The 18,164-nt window shown below is 41.6% G+C and overlaps 1 protein-coding gene across 1 annotated transcript; it reads left to right on the top strand.

Moving 5' to 3' along the window:
- Positions 1-337: 337 nt before the first annotated feature.
- On the top strand, positions 338-5,588 carry LOC118928414 (uncharacterized). The gene is given in 2 exon segments (XM_057489047.1): positions 338-393; positions 395-5,588. Coding segments are annotated over 2 exon segments (5,250 nt in total).
- Positions 5,589-18,164: the final 12,576 nt, after the last annotated feature.

Raw genomic sequence — 18,164 nt, 5'->3', positions numbered from 1 at the left:
AAAAGGGGTACCCTTGTCTGGCAGTCGTCCTGATCCCATAAAGGGATCGAGACTGCGGTCGGTAGATGTACTTGGAGAACCGCAGGCTGCAACCCTGGGGGATGCCTCAGGGAGATTGGAGGGCCAGGGACGCCTGGTGGCCTCTCATCTGTTTTTCCGGCAAAGTGAATCTGATGAGATAAGGTTGATATTCGGGTGCCAAGAGTATCAGCCCACTGATTCTTTTCGGCTTTTGGTCAGAAATCTGAAGAAAACTAAGTGCGGCCGCTGTGTGTCTAATCTCTGTGTGTCTCTGTTTTTTGTGTTCTGTACGTGTCTAATAATTGTTATACTGACCATGGGACAGACAGTAACGACTCCACTCAGTCTGACGTTAGATCACTGGACAGAAGTGAGCGAGGGCACACAATTTGTCAGTAGAAGTTAAGAAGGGGCTATGGCAGACTTTCTGTACCTCCGAGTGGCCCACTCTTAATGTAGGGTGGCCCCCGGAGGGGACTTTTGACCTCTCCACTTTACTTGCAGTAAAAGCTGTTGTTTTTCAGAGTTCGTCTCAAGGACATCCGGATCAGCAACCCTATATTGTGATCTGGCAGGAGTTAGTGGAAAATCCACCACCCTGGGTAAAGCCCTGGGTGCAAAAGAAAATGAGCTCTCAAGTCTTAGTGACCCAGGCTCAACCTCAGAGCAAGGAAAAAGAGACTACCAAAATTCATCCTGACACTCAAGATTTACTTATGGTTGATGATCTCCCTCCCTACCCTCCTGCCCCAGCCCCAGCTCCTCCAGCCCCGGCTCCCCCAGCCCCGGCGCCCTCAGCCCCGGCGCCTCCGGCTCAGGTGCCCCCAGCCCCAGCGCCCCCACTGCCCCTAGCTTCAGGCACCGGGGCAGTGGGACCGCTTCCGGGACCGGCCCAGGGAACTCGACGCCGCCGAGGGGCCGCAATGGACCCACCGGGTATTTTTCCCCTCCGGTTTTATGGGGCCCCCATCCTCGGAGAGGAAGGGGACCCGCCTTTCCAACCTCTGCAATATTGGCCATTCTCCTCTGCTGATTTATACAACTGGAAAGCTAACCACCCTCCTTTTTCAGAAGAACCGCAGAAACTAACTGGACTGATAGAGTCCCTAATGTTTTCTCACCAGCCCACTTGGGATGACTGTCAGCAGCTTTTACAGGTGCTCTTCACCACGGAAGAAAGAGAAAGGATCCTCCTGGAAGCACGAAAGAACGTGCCTGGAGCTGACGGACGACCATCACAACTCCCTCATGATATAGAAAGGGGGTTCCCACTGACCAGACCCAACTGGGACTTTAATTCTCCAGAAGGTAGGGAGCGACTAACCATCTATCGCCAGGCTCTGGTGGCGGGTCTTCGCGGGGCCGCAAGGCACCCCACCAATTTGGCCAAGGTAAGAGAGGTCAGTCAGGGAGCCACTGAGGCGCCTGCAGTGTTCTTAGAACGCCTGATGGAAGCCTTCAGGCGGTATACTCCCTTTGACCCCACTTCCGAGGAGCACAGTGCCTCAGTGGCTCTTGCTTTTATTGGGCAATCAGCACCTGATATTAGAAAGAAGCTTCAGAGATTGGAAGGCTTACAAGATTTGTCGCTGAGAGATTTAGTGAAAGAAGCTGAGAAAGTTTATCATAAGAGAGAGACTGAGGAAGAAAAGGAATTGAGGAAGGAGAAGGAAAGAGAAAGTAAAGAGGAAAAAAGGGATAGGAAACATGAGAAAAATTTAACAAGGATCTTGGCCGCAGTGGTAGAAGGCAAGGGACGCCCGCCCTCTAGCGGCAGAACTAGTAAGGCAGGGCACCTGGGCAACCGGCCTCCTTTGGATAAAGATCAATGTGCATATTGCAAGGAAAAAGGGCACTGGGTAAAAGAATGCTCTAAAAAGCCACTAAAAAAGCCTCCGAAGAAGGTGTTGTCCCTGCTGGAAGACGAGGATTAGGGAAGACAGGGCTCGGAGCCTCTCCCCGAGCCCAGGGTAACTCTGAAAGTGGAGGGGCAACCCGTTGAATTCCTGGTAGACACCGGTGCTCAACATTCTGTATTGACTCAGGCAAAGGGCCCCCTCTCTGATAAAAAATCTTGGGTGATCAGGGCTACGGGCCAGAAACAATATGTGTGGACTACCCGGAGAACAGTGGATTTAGGAGTAGGACGAGTAAACCACTCGTTCCTTGTCATACCGGAATGCCCCACACCCCTGTTAGGAAGAGACATTTTAACCAAAGTGGGGGCCCAAATATCCTTTCAAGCCGGGGAACCTCTGGTAACCAATCAAGAGAATAAACCTTTGAGCTTAAGCGTCCTGACTATAAGATTAGAAGATGAATACCGTCTTTTTAAGGAGCCGGAGCCCTCCAAAATAAGTCAGGAGTGGTTTGACCGGTTCCCAGGAGCCTGGGCGGAAACGGCCGGCATGGGGCTCGCCAAGAACCAGCCCCCTGTAGTCATAGAACTAAAAGCTTCAGCCTTACCAGTAACTGTGAGACAATATCCAATGAGTAAAGAAGCCAGGGACGGAATTAGGCCGCATATCCAGAAGCTTATGGAACAGGGGATATTAGTAAAATGTCAATCCCCATGGAACACCCCCTTGCTGCCTGTAAAAAAGGCAGGAACGGGAGACTACCGACCAGTACAAGATTTAAGAGAAGTTAATAAAAGGACACAGGACATTCACCCCACTGTGCCAAATCCTTATAACCTACTAAGCTCCCTGGCCCCGGAAAACACCTGGTATTCAGTTTTAGATTTAAAAGATGCTTTCTTTTGTCTGCGCTTGCACCAGAGCAGCCAACCGCTGTTTGCTTTTGAATGGAAAGATCCCTCCACAGGAACTACTGGACAATTGACCTGGACTCGTTTGCCACAAGGATTTAAGAACTCGCCCACCCTCTTCGACGAGGCTCCACATCAAGATTTGGCTTTCTACCGAGCTTCTAACCCACAGGTAACTTTGTTACAGTATGTTGATGACTTATTGATAGCCACCCCTACTCAGAGAACCTGCCAAAAGGCCACTGGAGCCCTTTTGGCTGAGCTTGCCAAATTGGGGTACAGGGTATCTGCTAAGAAGGCACAGATCTGCCAACAACAAGTGACTTATTTGGGATACTCCCTGAGAAATGGGAAAAGGTGGCTTACTGAAGCCCGAAAGCAGACTGTGACGCAGATTCCGGTCCCCACTACAGCACGCCAGGTTCGCGAGTTTCTGGGGACAGCAGGGTTTTGTAGACTATGGATACCCGGATATGCTTCTTTGGCAGCCCCTCTGTATCCCCTCACTAAAGGAGCAGCCCCGTTTGTTTGGGGATCTGAACAACAACAGGCCTTTGATGATATCAAAAAGGCCCTCCTCTCGGCACCCGCTCTGGCATTGCCAGACATAACTAAGCCATTTATCCTTTTCGTGGATGAACGGGACGGAGTAGCTCGAGGAGTGTTGACCCAACAATGGGGACCTTGGAAGAGACCTGTCGCCTATTTGTCTAAAAAATTAGACCCCGTGAGTAGTGGATGGCCCACTTGTTTGAGAGTAGTGGCAGCTGTGGCCCTCTTAGTTAAAGATTCTGACAAGCTAACGCTGGGACAAAAACTCACTGTGGTTGCTCCTCATGCGCTGGAAAGCGTAATTCGACAACCACCCGAAAGATGGATGTCGAATGCCAGAATGACTCACTATCAAACCTTACTCCTGAATCGTGATCGTGTGGAATTTGCCCCGCCTGCCATCCTAAACCCGGCTACTCTGCTCCCCGATGTGGGAAAAGAAGTGCTTCATACCTGCCAGGAAATCCTGGCTGAGGAGACGGGGACCCGTCGGGACTTACGAGATCAGCCCTTAGAAGGACCGGGACTCCTGACCTGGTACACAGACGGGAGCAGTTACATCATGGGAGGTAAGAGGATGGCAGGAGCTGCAGTAGTAGATGATAACCGAATTGTGTGGGCCAGCGGACTCCCAACGGGCACTTCTGCGCAGCGGGCAGAGCTCGTCGCCCTGACTCAGGCTTTAAAGATGGCAGAAGGTAAGAGACTTAACGTCTACACTGACAGCCGTTACGCTTTTGCCACTGCTCATATACACGGGGCTATATATAGACAGAGAGGGCTGCTGACTTCTGCCGGGAAAGATGTTAAGAATAAACAAGAAATCTTAGATCTGTTAGAAGCTATCCATAGACCTAGAGAAGTAGCAATAATACATTGTCCTGGGCATCAAAAAAGTGACTCTCCAATAGCTCAAGGAAACAGAAGGGCGGACCAAGCCGCAAAACAAGCAGCCCAGGGAACGAACATCTTACCCCTCCAGGTGTACCCAGAAGCCACATGTAGTACGAACTTTCAGTATACCCCCGAGGATCTTGCTCAGATGGACAAGTTGGGGATCCAAAAATCCCCACCCCTTGGAATGTATAAGTCAGAAGATGGGAAAATTATCCTGCCCCAGAAAAAGGCAGGAGAATACTTAAGGCAATTACATCAGTTGACACATTTGGGGGCCAATAATCTAAAAACCCTGGTTCGAGATTCCCCTTATCATGTCATCGGTTTGGGAAAATTGGCAGACGAGGTTGTAAGAAATTGTGTTCCTTGCCAATTAGTAAATGTGAACAGACATCAAGTAATATGCGGAAAGAGGCTTCGAGGAGATCGGCCAGGAGCCTACTGGGAAGTTGACTTCACTGAAATTAAGCCTGCTAAGTATGGATATAAATACCTCCTAGTTTTCCTAGACACCTTTTCAGGATGGGCAGAGGCGTTCCCCACCAAAACTGAGACAGCTCAGATGGTGTCCAAGAAGATCCTTGAAGAAATATTTCCCAGGTTCGGGATCCCAAAGGTAATCGGCTCTGACAACGATCCTGCCTTTGTTGCCCAGGTAAGTCAGGGATTGGCCAAGATCCTGGGGACAGATTGGAAATTGCACTGTGCATATAGACCCCAGAGCTCAGGACAGGTAGAAAGGATGAATAGAACTTTAAAAGAGACCCTGACTAAATTATCCATAGAGACTGGTTTATGTGATTGGTTAGTCCTCCTTCCTTTCGCCTTATTTCGAGTCAGAAACACCCCCAGCTGTTTTAAACTAACACCTTTTGAAATAATGTTTGGAGCTCCAGCTCCGCTAAATGCAGCTCACCTCCATACATCCTCTGAATGTGTGACTAATAAGTTTCTGCTTGAAAGGTTACGGGCTCTGGAAGCTGTGCAGAAAGAAGTGTGGGCCTCTATCCGAGAAGTCTATCGGCCAGAGGACATCTCAGTACCTCATCAGTTCCAAGTGGGAGACTCTGTCTACGTGAGACGACACTGAACGGGAAATCTTGAGCCCCGGTGGAAAGGACCCTTCATCGTCCTTTTGACTACTCCCACAGCTGTGAAAGTAGATGGCATCTCCTCCTGGGTCCACGCTTCACATCTGAAGAGAGCACCTCAACCAGGCCCAGATTGGCGAGTAATTCGAACTGATAACCCTCTTAAACTTCGCTTGTGTAAGAATGATTGTGTCACTGTTGATTCTGATGGCCCAGCTACTCCCCACTCTTCAGGACCCCAACCCCCACGAACCTAGACTACTGACATGGCAGGTCTGTTCCCAAACAGGGGAGACAGTATGGTCCATTTCTAAGGTTGCTCCTCTTAAAACCTGGTGGCCATCCCTGCACCCTGATGTTTGCGCCTTAGTCGCTGGAATAGGAGGCTGGGATATACCCGAGCTTAGCTGGATGCAGGCAAACAGGGTCAGGCCCGCGACTTCGGCGTATTACGTCGGAGGAAAACAAGCCCAGAGCCAAAGTGGCTTATGGAGCTTTGGGTGCAGAAATCCGGCCGCACGCCAGCAGATAAAGACCACTACTTTCTATGTCTGCCCCCGTGACGGACGAACCTACCAACAAACCCAACAATGTGGGGACTTGCAATCTTTTTATTGTAACTCTTGGGGTTGTGAGACTACGGGTAACGTTTATTAGAATCCTGCGTCTGACTGGGACCTCCTTAAAGTAACCCAGAACCGCACATCCCCCGACTGTGAATGGACAGGACTGTGCCTCCCCTTAAATATCACGTTCAGTGATAAGGGACGCCAGTATGATGGGTGGATCACTGGACGGCAGTGGGGACTTAGATATTACAAATCTGGATATGACAAGGGCCTTGTATTTACTGTCAGACTTAAGGTTGAGACCCTTCCAGCTGCCCCAATCGGACCTAATTCTGTCCTAAGAAATCAACCACGTCTCCCAACCTCGATCTTGAAGCAGACTCCAGTGCCTCCGGTAGACCCTACCACTATTTCTGCTGCCCTCACCCCTGACCAAATAGCCCCCTTTCCTGACACTGGACAACGCCTCTTCAATCTTCTTGAGGGGGCTTTCCAAGTTCTAAATACCACCAACCCTAATACTACTAAATCCTGTTGGTTGTGTTTCTCCTCTGGACCTCCTTACTATGAAGGATTGGGGCTGTTGGGAAATTTTAACAGAACGACCAGCCACGAGATCTGTAGCTGGGGAAGCCATAAGAAGCTGACCCTGACCGAGGTGACTGGAAGAGGGAAATGTTTAGGTTCAGTTCCCCCCACTCATGAAGCTTTGTGTAATGAAACCATATCCATAAATTCCTCAGGTGAAAATGAGTATCTAGTCCCTCCTCCCGAAGGGCGGTGGGCCTGTAATACTGGATTGACCCCATGTGTCTCTACTTCCGCCTTCAATTCTTCCCGCGACTTCTGTATCATGGTTCAATTAGTACCTAGATTGATGTATCATGATGATTTCTCATTCGTAGCTGAATTTGAACCAAAACACAGGTATAGAAGGGAGCCAATCTCGCTGACCTTAGCTGTATTATTAGGAATAGGAGTTGCAGCTGGAGTAGGAACAGGGACAGCCGCCATTATCCAAGGGAACCAACATTATGCGGGATTGAGGACAGCAATTGATGAAGACCTAAAGACTATAGAACAGTCCATTACCAAACTTGAAGAATCTCTAACCTCCCTGTCTGAAGTAGTCTTGCAGAACAGACGAGGATTAGATCTGTTGTTTTTAAAAGAAGGAGGATTGTGTGCAGCCTTAAAGGAAGAATGCTGCTTTTACGCAGACCATTCTGGAATAGTAAGAGATTCAATGTCAAAACTTAGGGAAAGGTTAGATCAAAGAAAGAGAGAACGGGAGGCCGGCCAAGGGCTTTTTGAGTCCTGGTTTACTAGATCTCCGTGGCTTACAACCTTGATATCCACCTTGACTGGGCCTTTACTTATTCTTATACTACTCCTCACTTTAGGACCCTGTATACTAAATCGGCTGATAACTTTTGTTAGAGAAAGAGTGAGTGCCGTTCAAGTGCTAATGTTGAGGCAACAATATCATTCACTCGCACAACAAGAGGACACAAGCATTCCATGATTGGAATGCTTCTTAAAAAGAAGTGGGGAAATGTAGAATCCTCCACTAAGAATCAACCTTATTGAAGATAGAAAGTTAGCATAAGTATAGCCATCTTAAAAGCTTAGACTCCATTTTCTAACCTAGAAGGAAGAAAATAGGAAAATATTAGAACCTTGAAAAACAAGTTAGTCAGCCAGCATTGATTGCAGTGACCTTTAGTTAGCCAACCTCAATCAGTTAATCATACATACCAAGCTTACCTTACTAAGAACCACCCTAACATTCCGAGGGTGATCTTATCTCACTAGACCCCCAGGATGTGGCGTCAGCCAAAATGTATGTGTTTTTTTTTGGAAAAACAATGTGATGTGTTTGTGGAAAAATACTGCCCTTTTTGAAAATGCTATAAAAACCTCTGACTCTAAGTGCTCGGGGTCCTTGTTGAGACCCGCTGCGTCGGGCTGACACTTGGACCCCAGCTAGCTGGTCTCTGAATAAATTCCTCTTGCTTATTGCATCAAGAGACGCCTTCTGTGAGTGATTTGGGGTGGCGCTCTCCTCTGGGAGAATCCAACAATGGCGGCAGTGGCCACTGAGGATCGAGGATCCAGCACACTGGGAGGCTGAATCAGTCCATTGCTACACTGGAGATGCTCTCTGCCAAAATTAAAATTCTGACGGAACAGCATAACCAAAGGGAAGACATGAGGTACCATCCATCATGCTTCTGATGTATTGATAACTTCTATCAACTCTGAATCCTGCACTCCCCCACCTCCAGATCATCTCTATTGTTGCATTTATTAGCTTTGTGCCTTGAATGTGTTTTCCTTTTTATCACTTGTAGTCACTCAAATAGTATTTTTAGAGATGTTTCTTCAATTAAAATTCAATTCGAAAGATTTTTTTTTTTAATGCTGACCCTTTTGCACAAGCCAGAACAGCAGTTAAAGACAAGCAGTGCTTTGCTTCCTGTGAAGAATGCTTGGCAGTTAGCCTGTGTGATTATGAAGCAATCATGTTAATAGATGTTTAAGAATAAATGCAACTGGAGCTGCACTGAGCCAAGGATGGAAATGAACACATGAAACCATTTTTTTCCTTCATCCACTGGGTTTTAAATCAGTGGAATCCAGAAGCTTTGGATGCTTTTCATTTTTCTTCCTAGGGACAAACCAGAGCTCAGGGCCTGGAGCAGGACTCAGAGTGCAGCACAGTTGCTGCTGGCTTGACTTGATGCCAGCTTTACACACTTAACTCTCTGCCTTTGGCTTATACTTACTTCAGTGGCTGCTTAAACATACAAAGATGGCTAATCCCATTATTTCTCAACATATATTATAGGTTAACACTAGTTTTGAAACATAGTCTGAAAAATATGCTTCATGGTCAGATAAGCTTGAGTAGCACAATGAATTATTATTCCCCTTTTGCAGAATCACAATGTATTGATAGCCAATCAAAGGCTCTGAGAATTCCTGCTGAGAAAAGCCACATCTCACTTTATTGAGGCTAGCTTTCCCCAAACTTACTTGACCATAGATCTCTTTGTTGCTGTATGTGTTTGGCTTTGTTATTTAAATAAGACTCTCTAGGGAACTAGCTCTGCAGAACAGTTTGGGAACCCGTATCTTCCCAGAAAAATTGAACTTTGATTTCCCCTTAGAAAAGAGGATCATAATATGTTACTCCCAAAATATGCCACTTTGGCGTATGGATTATTTTGAGCTAAAGACAATTGAGAAGTGGCAGATGCAAAAACTACTCTGTCTTCCTGCTTCTGCCTAAAAGCAGAATATAAATTTCATCTTGTAGAAGTTCAGCACAGAGAAGACAAGTAATGACTCTGTGGCATCTTACTACACTGATGGACAGTGACTGTAATGGGATATGGGGGGGGCTTGATAATGGGAGGAATGTAGTAACCACAATGTTGCTCAGAAAGCTGAGCATAAGATTGTATATCAATGATACCTTAATAAAAAAAAAAATTCTCCTTGTAAAAATGACCTGAATTTCCATTTGTAAAAAGGTGTCCTCTCTCTCTCCTGTACCTGGAAGAGGAAAAAAACCCTTATCACTGGAAGCAGAGATGACAGAGATGAGTCTTCATTAACAATCTAGTAAAATAATCCTTATATTCCATTCGTTTCCCTATATATTTACTTTCCCACAATTTATGACCCCTAAAAGCCCAAACCCCCTTTACCTTTGCCTATTTGCCTCAACGATTTATCACCCTTTATTAAAATGGTATATAAGCTTCTAAGCCTGACAGCTTCTTTGAAGGACTTCACCTCTTTTCTGTGTCGCCCCCATGGAAATAAAGTTAAAAACATCAATTAAATTTGTGTGCTTTTTCTCCTATTAATCTGTCTTCTGTCAGTTTAATTCATAGGCCCCAGCCACTGACTGACCCTAGGAAGGTAAAAGTAAAGTTTTTCTTCCCCTGTGAAAAAAGAAAGCTCGAATACACATTTTTTTCTGTAAGTAACCAGAGGTTGAAATAGAAACTAGAGTGAAATGATTTATACAAAATGTCACATTGTAGTGTAATTTGTCGAGTGTCATTCAGTATTAAACATCCTGAAAACGCAAATAAATAAAAGTTTGATCAGTGTACCATGCTATTCTTTCATGTGAGCCTCCTAAGAAAAGGTCACTGAGCATTCTGTTTACATTTTAATTTTAGATTCCAGTATTTCACACCTGGCTTTTCTCATTTCTTACTATGTAGTGAGAACAGTTCATATTTCCATGTGTCTTATTTTCTCAGTTCTTTAAATGTGTGGCGTTTTTTTAAAAGTTTTAATGTTTGATACTTAAAAAAATTTAGTTTCAAGAAGGGAAAAGAGTGACCAATAGAATGGGCCAGAAATAATAGAAGAAAATAAAGCAAATATGAGAAATGAAGAAAATTTCCCTTCATAAGAATGTTTAACATAGAGGACCCAAAAAGTTCCCTTATATCAGGTTGAATTCTGTCTGGGTAGATCTCCAGAGATGACTGTCCCTGTGATCCCATTCCTCTCCATCTTTAACTTACCTTGCACACACTCACCTGATGCTTACCTCTTCTTGCAGTAAATCAGAGTGTGAGAACCTCAGTGGTAGTTGCTTCTCCTTGGGAGATACCCGCTTTAATATAAAAAGTTCTTTTGAGAAACTGACTTTACTGACATTTTTCAAAATGTCAAGAGATCTAACCAGGAAGTGGTCATATAAAATACTGTCTTTTTCTATTTAGTTTGTTGGTTCATTTTGGCCATTCTGGAAGGTGTTTTCCTTCTGTTTTTTTTGTTCAGTTCTTTACAAATAGCTGTGTTTGCAATATTGTATTACTTCTGTTGCACCTAAAGGGCTGGTTTCTTCTAATCTCAGACTACCCCAAGCATAGTGATGCCAGGGTTCTTGTTTGCGGAGCTGAAGAATGAGCTTCACAAACAGTCAAGGTAGGAGAGCAAGGTACAGGCTTTTATTTAGAGATAAAGTGAAGGGACAGAGCTCCCGGCTCACACCAGGAGGGGACAAGAGAGTCCATAGTGGTGCGTTGTCTAGGGGGTTTTACAGGCAGCAGAGGATTTTTCCAGAACATGAAAAAAACTTAGGGGTGTGGACTTGTTAAGTGGTCTCTGAATATTTAGAATTAACTTAACACAAGCAACTTCCTCTGATGATTTCTCCCTGAGATACCAGCATCTTGGTCTGGGAGCATATGATAAAAGGCCACCTGCTCAGCCCCCAAGGTGGGCCGAGGTATTGTTTGCTAAAGAGTAAGTTAAGAATTTCTAACGTCTTAACTTCCTGGGTATTAAAATATAATCTTATCTTTAAGGTGGAATCCTTCCTGCCTTTTACTGTGTTGTTTATGCCTGGGCTTACTTGCTAAATTAGTTGCCCAGTTTGCAAAATCACTTCGTCAGATCTGAAGGAGAAAGACAGCACATAGGCCTGGGCCTTTTAGTATGCTAAAGAGAACCTTACACATGATTATAAATGGTTAGCATAATAAAACATGTGCTACTCTTCTTTATCTGGGGAACATTAACTGATTTTACTGAAGAATGATTCTAGAGCTCAATGTTTAACATAGAGTTTTAGCAGGGGGGTCTCCTTGCATGTAGTTACATTTCTCTGACTGCAAATATCCTGCCCTGCCCCCTCCAGAGGCCCTCACCCTACTCTGACTACATCCACTGTCCCTGTCTCAATAGCATAGGTGAACAACTCAACAAATTTTCACAAGGTGAATATAATCATATTATCACCAAAGTTAAGAAATACTGCCATCTCCCCAGAAATTCCCTGTTGGGGTCCCTACCAGTCATTATTCCTGCCAAAAGAAACAACCCGTCTTCTGTCACAATTAGTTTTGGTTATTTTTTAAGCTTTATATAATTGGAATCATACAGAATGCACTTTATCATCTCTGCTTTCTCAAATAGATTTCTCTATATGAGGTGAGGTAGGGGTAAAGATTAACTGAACATTATTTATTACAAGACTAACTTTTTCCTCTCTGCACTGTAAGGCCATCTTTGTCATAAATCAAGTGATTGTTCACATGTGGGTCTATTTCTGAAATTGTTTCATTGGTATATTTTTCTTGTGCCGACATTCACTGTTACTATAACTTTATAAACTTTATAATAAAGCTTGAGTGTCTAGTTGTGTACATCCTTTAACTATTGCTAACCTTCACTATTAAAGTCAGTTGTTTGACCAGCAAAAATGGGCTTATTCAGAAATAGCAGAGAATTGTAATGCAGAACATGCAAGCTACAGTAGAACCATAGGCATTTCCTAGAGCTAAGGACAGGGACACTCATTTATAGAGGAAAATGGCTGAGTACGGAAGGCTGTTTCTAAGCAAAAAGTCAATTGGAGGAAATTGGGAGCTCCACATATCATGGCTTCTCATTGGCTGATTGTGATAGTCTCTCATTGGCTGGGCTATACTGGGAAGGCTGAAGGAGGAAGCCTTGTTAGGTGTTGAAGTAGCTAAAACAGTATGGTGTGTATCTCTTCCATGGAATCAGAGATTTAAAAGGAATGGTAGACATGAGAGCTTGTCTGCAGGCCTTCGGACCCCCATGTCAGTGAGATTTCCTTTCATTAATTTCACACTATAGTCTTCTTCAAGATATTGGCCATTCTTAGTCTTTGTATAAATTTTAGAATCATATGTCAATTCTATAAGAAAAAAACACTAAGATTTTTATTGCAATGACATTGAATCTATAGACCAATTTGGGAAAAATTGGCCACTATGCAATTTAGGGATGTGGTATCTCTTTTCATTTACTTAGATCTTTTTAATCTCAATGTTCTGTAGTTTGCTATATAAAGGTTTTGGTAATCTTTGCTTCAATTTATTCCTAGTATTTGAGCTTTTTTGTTATAAGTGGTACTTTTTAATTACATTGTTTGTTACCGGTATATAGAAATACAATATACTTCTGTATGTTGACCTCATATGTAACAATCTTGTTGAATTCACTTATTACTTCTTATAGTTTGACTGTATATTCTTTTGGATTTTCTACATACCTATTGTGGCATCTGTGAATAATGTCAGTTTTATTTCTTCCTCTTCACTTTTACAGTTTTTATTCCTTTCTAACTATATGCTTTTTATTTCTCTTCTCTTTCTTATTGATCTGTCAAGAGTCTCCAGTTCAGTGTTGCTTAGAGGCTGTCATAATGAGTATCTTTCTTTCTGATCTTAGAGAAAGCTTTCAATATTTCACCTTTAACTGTAGTGTTTGCTATAGGCTTTGTGATGCTCTGTGTCAGATTTTAAGGATTTCCTCTTTCCAGGTTTGTCAAGTGTTTGGTGTTTTTGTTTTGTTTTGTTTTTAATGAATGAATGTTGTATTCTAACAAATGCTTTTTCTTTATGCATCAGATGATTATGTGCTTTTCTCCTTTATTCTGTTAACATGGTAAATTATATTGACGTATTTTTTTTCTGTTGGTTGGGTTTTTCATCTTCTGGTTATGGGCCAAAATTGCTACTCATTATACTCCTAGTAATTTTTTACTGGATCCTGAAAATTATAAATGCTATGTTGTTGAATGTTTGCATTTGGTTGTCTTCCTCTGAAGAGTGTTGAAATTTGTTTTGGCAAGCAGTTTCACAAAGATTATTAGGTTGATCTTTTTAATGTTTGATTTTAAGCTTTGTTACACAGACATAGATTGCTTTTACTCTAGGGCTGGTTTAGCTCTATCACAAAATTGTGACCTTCCTGTAGTCCCTGCCCTGGATGTTCAGTGAAGTGTCTCTACTCAGGCTGGTAGAAATTTGAATATTTCTTATTATTGTGTGAGCTCTGAGAATGGTTTGGTTTACAGCTTCCAGGCAGTTAGTTGTTCTTTGCTTGAACTTCACAGTTTCACCCTGTGACTATACAGATTTGTATTCAGCCAAAGACTTGAGGGGACTCCCTTCAGACTTCTGGAGTTCTTTATACATATAACTCTCTCCTCTGTATACTGTGCCTCACAAATTCTAGCTAGCTAAGCCTCCCCTGGTTTCTAGCACCTAAATTCAGGAGATGGGCTTCTATTTAGGTTCTTCCCTACTGTGCTGCTATTCGAAAGTTGCCTCCAGGCAGAAAGAAGGCCAGGGCCATCATAGTGCTCAGCTGGTTTTGTTTCCCTCCTCTCAGGGATCACAGACCTGTACTGCCTGTAGTTCAGTGTTCAATGTTCAGTGCCTGTTGTTCAATGTCAAAATAGTTGCTTCATATATTTTATCCAGTTTTCAAGTTGATTATAGTGGGATGATGAGTTACCATTTTCTGAGCAGAAGCAGAAGTCCTCACATTGAGTGGTTTATCAAATATTAGCACAACCTTATATATTAATCTTTTAAAAATAACTGCTGTGTTAAGTTTGCTAATAACTTGATTAAGATTCTTGCATTTATGTTCATGAAAGAAACTGATCTATAATTATGATGATGATATGATTCTTGTCCTATTGGGTATCAAAATTATGCTGACCTCATAAACTGAGATAAAAGTGGTTTTTCCTTTTTCTGTTTACTGGAAGAGATTTTCTAAAACTGGTATCATTTCTTCAGCATTTGAACAATTCACCAATGAAGTCATGTAAGCCCAGAGAGTTCTCTGTGGGAAGGTTTTTAATTTCAGATTCAATTTATTTAATAGTATAGAAGTATTCTATTTCCTGTTTTGTTGGTTTTGTAAGTTGTGTTTTTCTAGGAATTTGTCCATTTCAGCTGAATTTTTAAATTTATATTGACAAAAGTAATGTATAATATCATCCATAGCACAGCTTTAGCTATATCCTTACCATCCAGTTGAAAATGTTACATAATTTCCATCATAACTTCTTTTTAACCTATTTTTTAATTTTCACTGGAAATGTTTTGAAACTTAATAGAGGTGGTGGTTGTACAAGATTGTGAACACAATAAATGCCACCAAATTATTCACTTCAGAATGGTTAACTTTATGTTTTGTGAATTTCAGCTCAACTTAAAAATAAGAACTTAAAGGAAGCAGGTTACTTAATTTCCAAGTATTTGGGCATGTTTTTAAACCTTTTTGTTATTAATGTCTAGCTTTGTTTCACTGTGATCAGAGAACAGTCTGTATGATGACAAATCTTTGGAATCTGTAAGAACTTTTATGGTACATATACCATGTGCACTTGAAAACATTGTGTATTTGGCTGTAGTTAGATACCATTATATGTATACATAACTAAAGCATGTTTGTCATTTATTTTGTTCACATCCCTTATATTCTTACTTATTATTTATTCATTTTTTGTCTGCTTATTCTATCAGTTTCTGAGAGAGGTGTGGTTTTTTTTTTTAACCTCTGTGTTATAGGCTTATTTCTTCATAAAATTCTATCAAATTTTGCTGTGTGTTTGTTGAGGTTATGTTATTAAAAGCTTTCAAACACAATTATTATGTCTTCCCGATGGATGGATTTTTTTTCTTGTGTAGAAATGTCTCTGTTTAAGTTTAGATATGCTTCTTGCCTTCAAGTGTTACCTTGTCTTGAATTAGTAGTGAGTGGCATTTCTTTTCTGACTTTGTGGAACACTGGAAACCCATCACAAGAGAAAGGGCCATCCCAAATACCAGTGCTGTAGGGGAAGATTGGCAGATCCCTCCCAGACACTGTCATTCAGTCATCAAGGGTCTACTGAGCACCAACCCTCTGTATTCTCATCTGTAAAGTGGGAATAATAAGATGTGCCTTGGAGGATAAGGCACTTGGAACACAGCCTGACACCTAAGAGGGTTCACTGAGTGTGTGTTGTGTTGTTGTCAGCTTGAGGCAGGCCCTGGCTGGGCTACTGGAACAGAAAGGTGACGCAGACACAGCCATTCCCCAAAGGAGCTGCTAGCTAATAAGAGAAATGGACAATAAACCATCACAAACCAGTCATTCTTGAGGAAATGAAAAGATGCTATTCACCATATAAAATGCTATTCAAATTAAATACACTCACACACACACAAGTGCATGTAAAACGAGTGACATCTGAAGGTTGATGAATTTTATTAATGTTAATTTTCGATGAAATGCATCAATGTTAATTTCTTGGTTTGTTTTCCTTGGGGGAAACTGGGTGAGGTGTATATGGGATCTTCCTGAATTACTTTCTACAAATGCATATGAATCTATAATCATCTAAAAATAAAAGTGTTACCTTGTCTTACATTAACATAACTGTACCAGTTTTCTTCCAGTTGCCTTTTGCAAGACATATTTTTTACCTATTCTGTTACTCAAACTTCCTATGTTCTTGTATTTAGGATTTTCCTCTTGTAAGCAACATATTGTTGGGTTTGGGAATTGATTTTATCCTACTTAAGCAAATACAGCATAAGACACCTGGGTGAAAGCAAAAGACTGTATCAGTCACAACAGCAAGCAGCATGTGGGTTGGCATGTGTGTGTCAGTCCTCTTGTTCCCCAAGTGCCACAGACTTGACATGGGGAGCCCAGACGGATGCTGGAATACTCGGTGGGTGTGTTACAGGAGAGGGACACTGGGGAACTCACTGCTAACAGAGCCGGCAGCAGGTAAGCTTGTTCTTTGTCCTGGAGGGAGATGTGACTCCTCCAGGTTGCTTGCTGCAAATTCAGTTCTCATGAGAAATGAGGAAAGAGAAGCTGTGTATTCTTGGCACACCCCACAACAGCATGTAGGGGTACTCTGATTGTGAACTTACTTCTTGTATTGTGTCCATTTTTGTTCAATGTATTTTGAGACTATGTTATTATATGTGTACACATTCAGAATTAGCACACTTTTCTGGTTGATGGTGTAGTATCATGAGGAAATGTCCCTCAGTAACTCTAGTAATGCTTCTTGCTTTAAAGTCTACCTTGTCTTCTCTCGGTTAGATTTTATTTCTTTTTATTATCTTCTTCATCTCACCAGTTTTCTTCTGGTTAGATTTTTTTTCATGCCTTATCTTTTTCCATCCTCTTACTCAATTCTTTCTGCATCCTTGTACTTAAGATTTTTCTTTTGTAAGCCACATATATAAGTAATGTAATAGCATTTGTCTTTTAATTATAGTATATCATTTTAATTTTATATAATGGCTGATATATTTGGGTTTATTTTACCCATTTTATTTTCCCTATGTTTTGTGTTGCTTTCCTCATCTTTCTTGCCTTCCCTCTGTTTATATAAAGTATTTTTTATTATTTCATTTTCCCCATTCTGTTAGGTTATTAGTAATACATTCTTTTACTAGTTATCCTAAAGATTACAAAAAGCATTCTTGAATTGTTACAATCTATTAAAAATTAATACCTATTCTACTTCCCGGATGATTCTGAGATTTTATAATACTACATTAAACCCCTCCTGCTTTGTATTATTATTATACATTTTGTTTCTATATAAATTTTTGTATAAATTGTTCTACTGTATTAAAACATTATTATTATTATTATTATTATTATTATTATTTTGTAAGTTAACATTCATGTAGATTTACCCACATATTTACCCTTTCCATTGCTCTTCATATCTCTTTGCTTTTCCTTCTGGGATCATTTTCTTTCTTTATGAAAAATTAAATCCCTTTACTGTTTAGTGCAAGTGTGCTACTGAAAATTTCTCTCAGTTTTTGTTTGTCTGGAGTGTTTTTGAAGGTTATTTTTACTATGCCTAGAATTCCAAATTGTCAACTATTTTGTTTGAGCAATTTACAATAGGCCATCTTACTGTTTTCTACTTCCACCTCTCTTTAGAAAAGTCAGCTCTCATCTCAGTCTTCTGTTGCTCCCTTCAAAATACTATCTCTTTTCTCTGGCTGCTTTGGAAAATTTCTCTCTTTGTTATTGTTTTTTAAGAGTTTGCCTAAAATGTGCCTGTGTGCAATCTGGATATTTTCTACTCACCTGTCTTCCATCCCTCTGATCCTTTCTTCAGCTCAACTCCTCTGTTGAGTGCTAATTTTAGTTTTGGTATTTTTCATCTCCATAGTTTCAACTGTACTATCTTTTAACAAATTCCATTTCTCTAGAGAACTCCATCTCATAATCTATTTTCTTGAACATGTTAATCAGTTATTTTAGTGTATCTGATATGCACTATAATATATAATATATAATATAATCCAGTTCTGGATCACCTGTCATTGTCTCTGTTGCCTGTTTATCCTCTCAGTCCTATTTCTTGCTTTGCCTGGCAATTCTTTAATAAATGCCTGTATTTGATAGGCAATGTCTTTTAAATAAACTGTC

Source organism: Manis pentadactyla, chromosome 11 (assembly GCF_030020395.1).
Source record: "Manis pentadactyla isolate mManPen7 chromosome 11, mManPen7.hap1, whole genome shotgun sequence".
Taxonomy (NCBI): domain Eukaryota; kingdom Metazoa; phylum Chordata; class Mammalia; order Pholidota; family Manidae; genus Manis; species Manis pentadactyla.
This window is presented reverse-complemented; position numbering and strand designations above follow the sequence as displayed.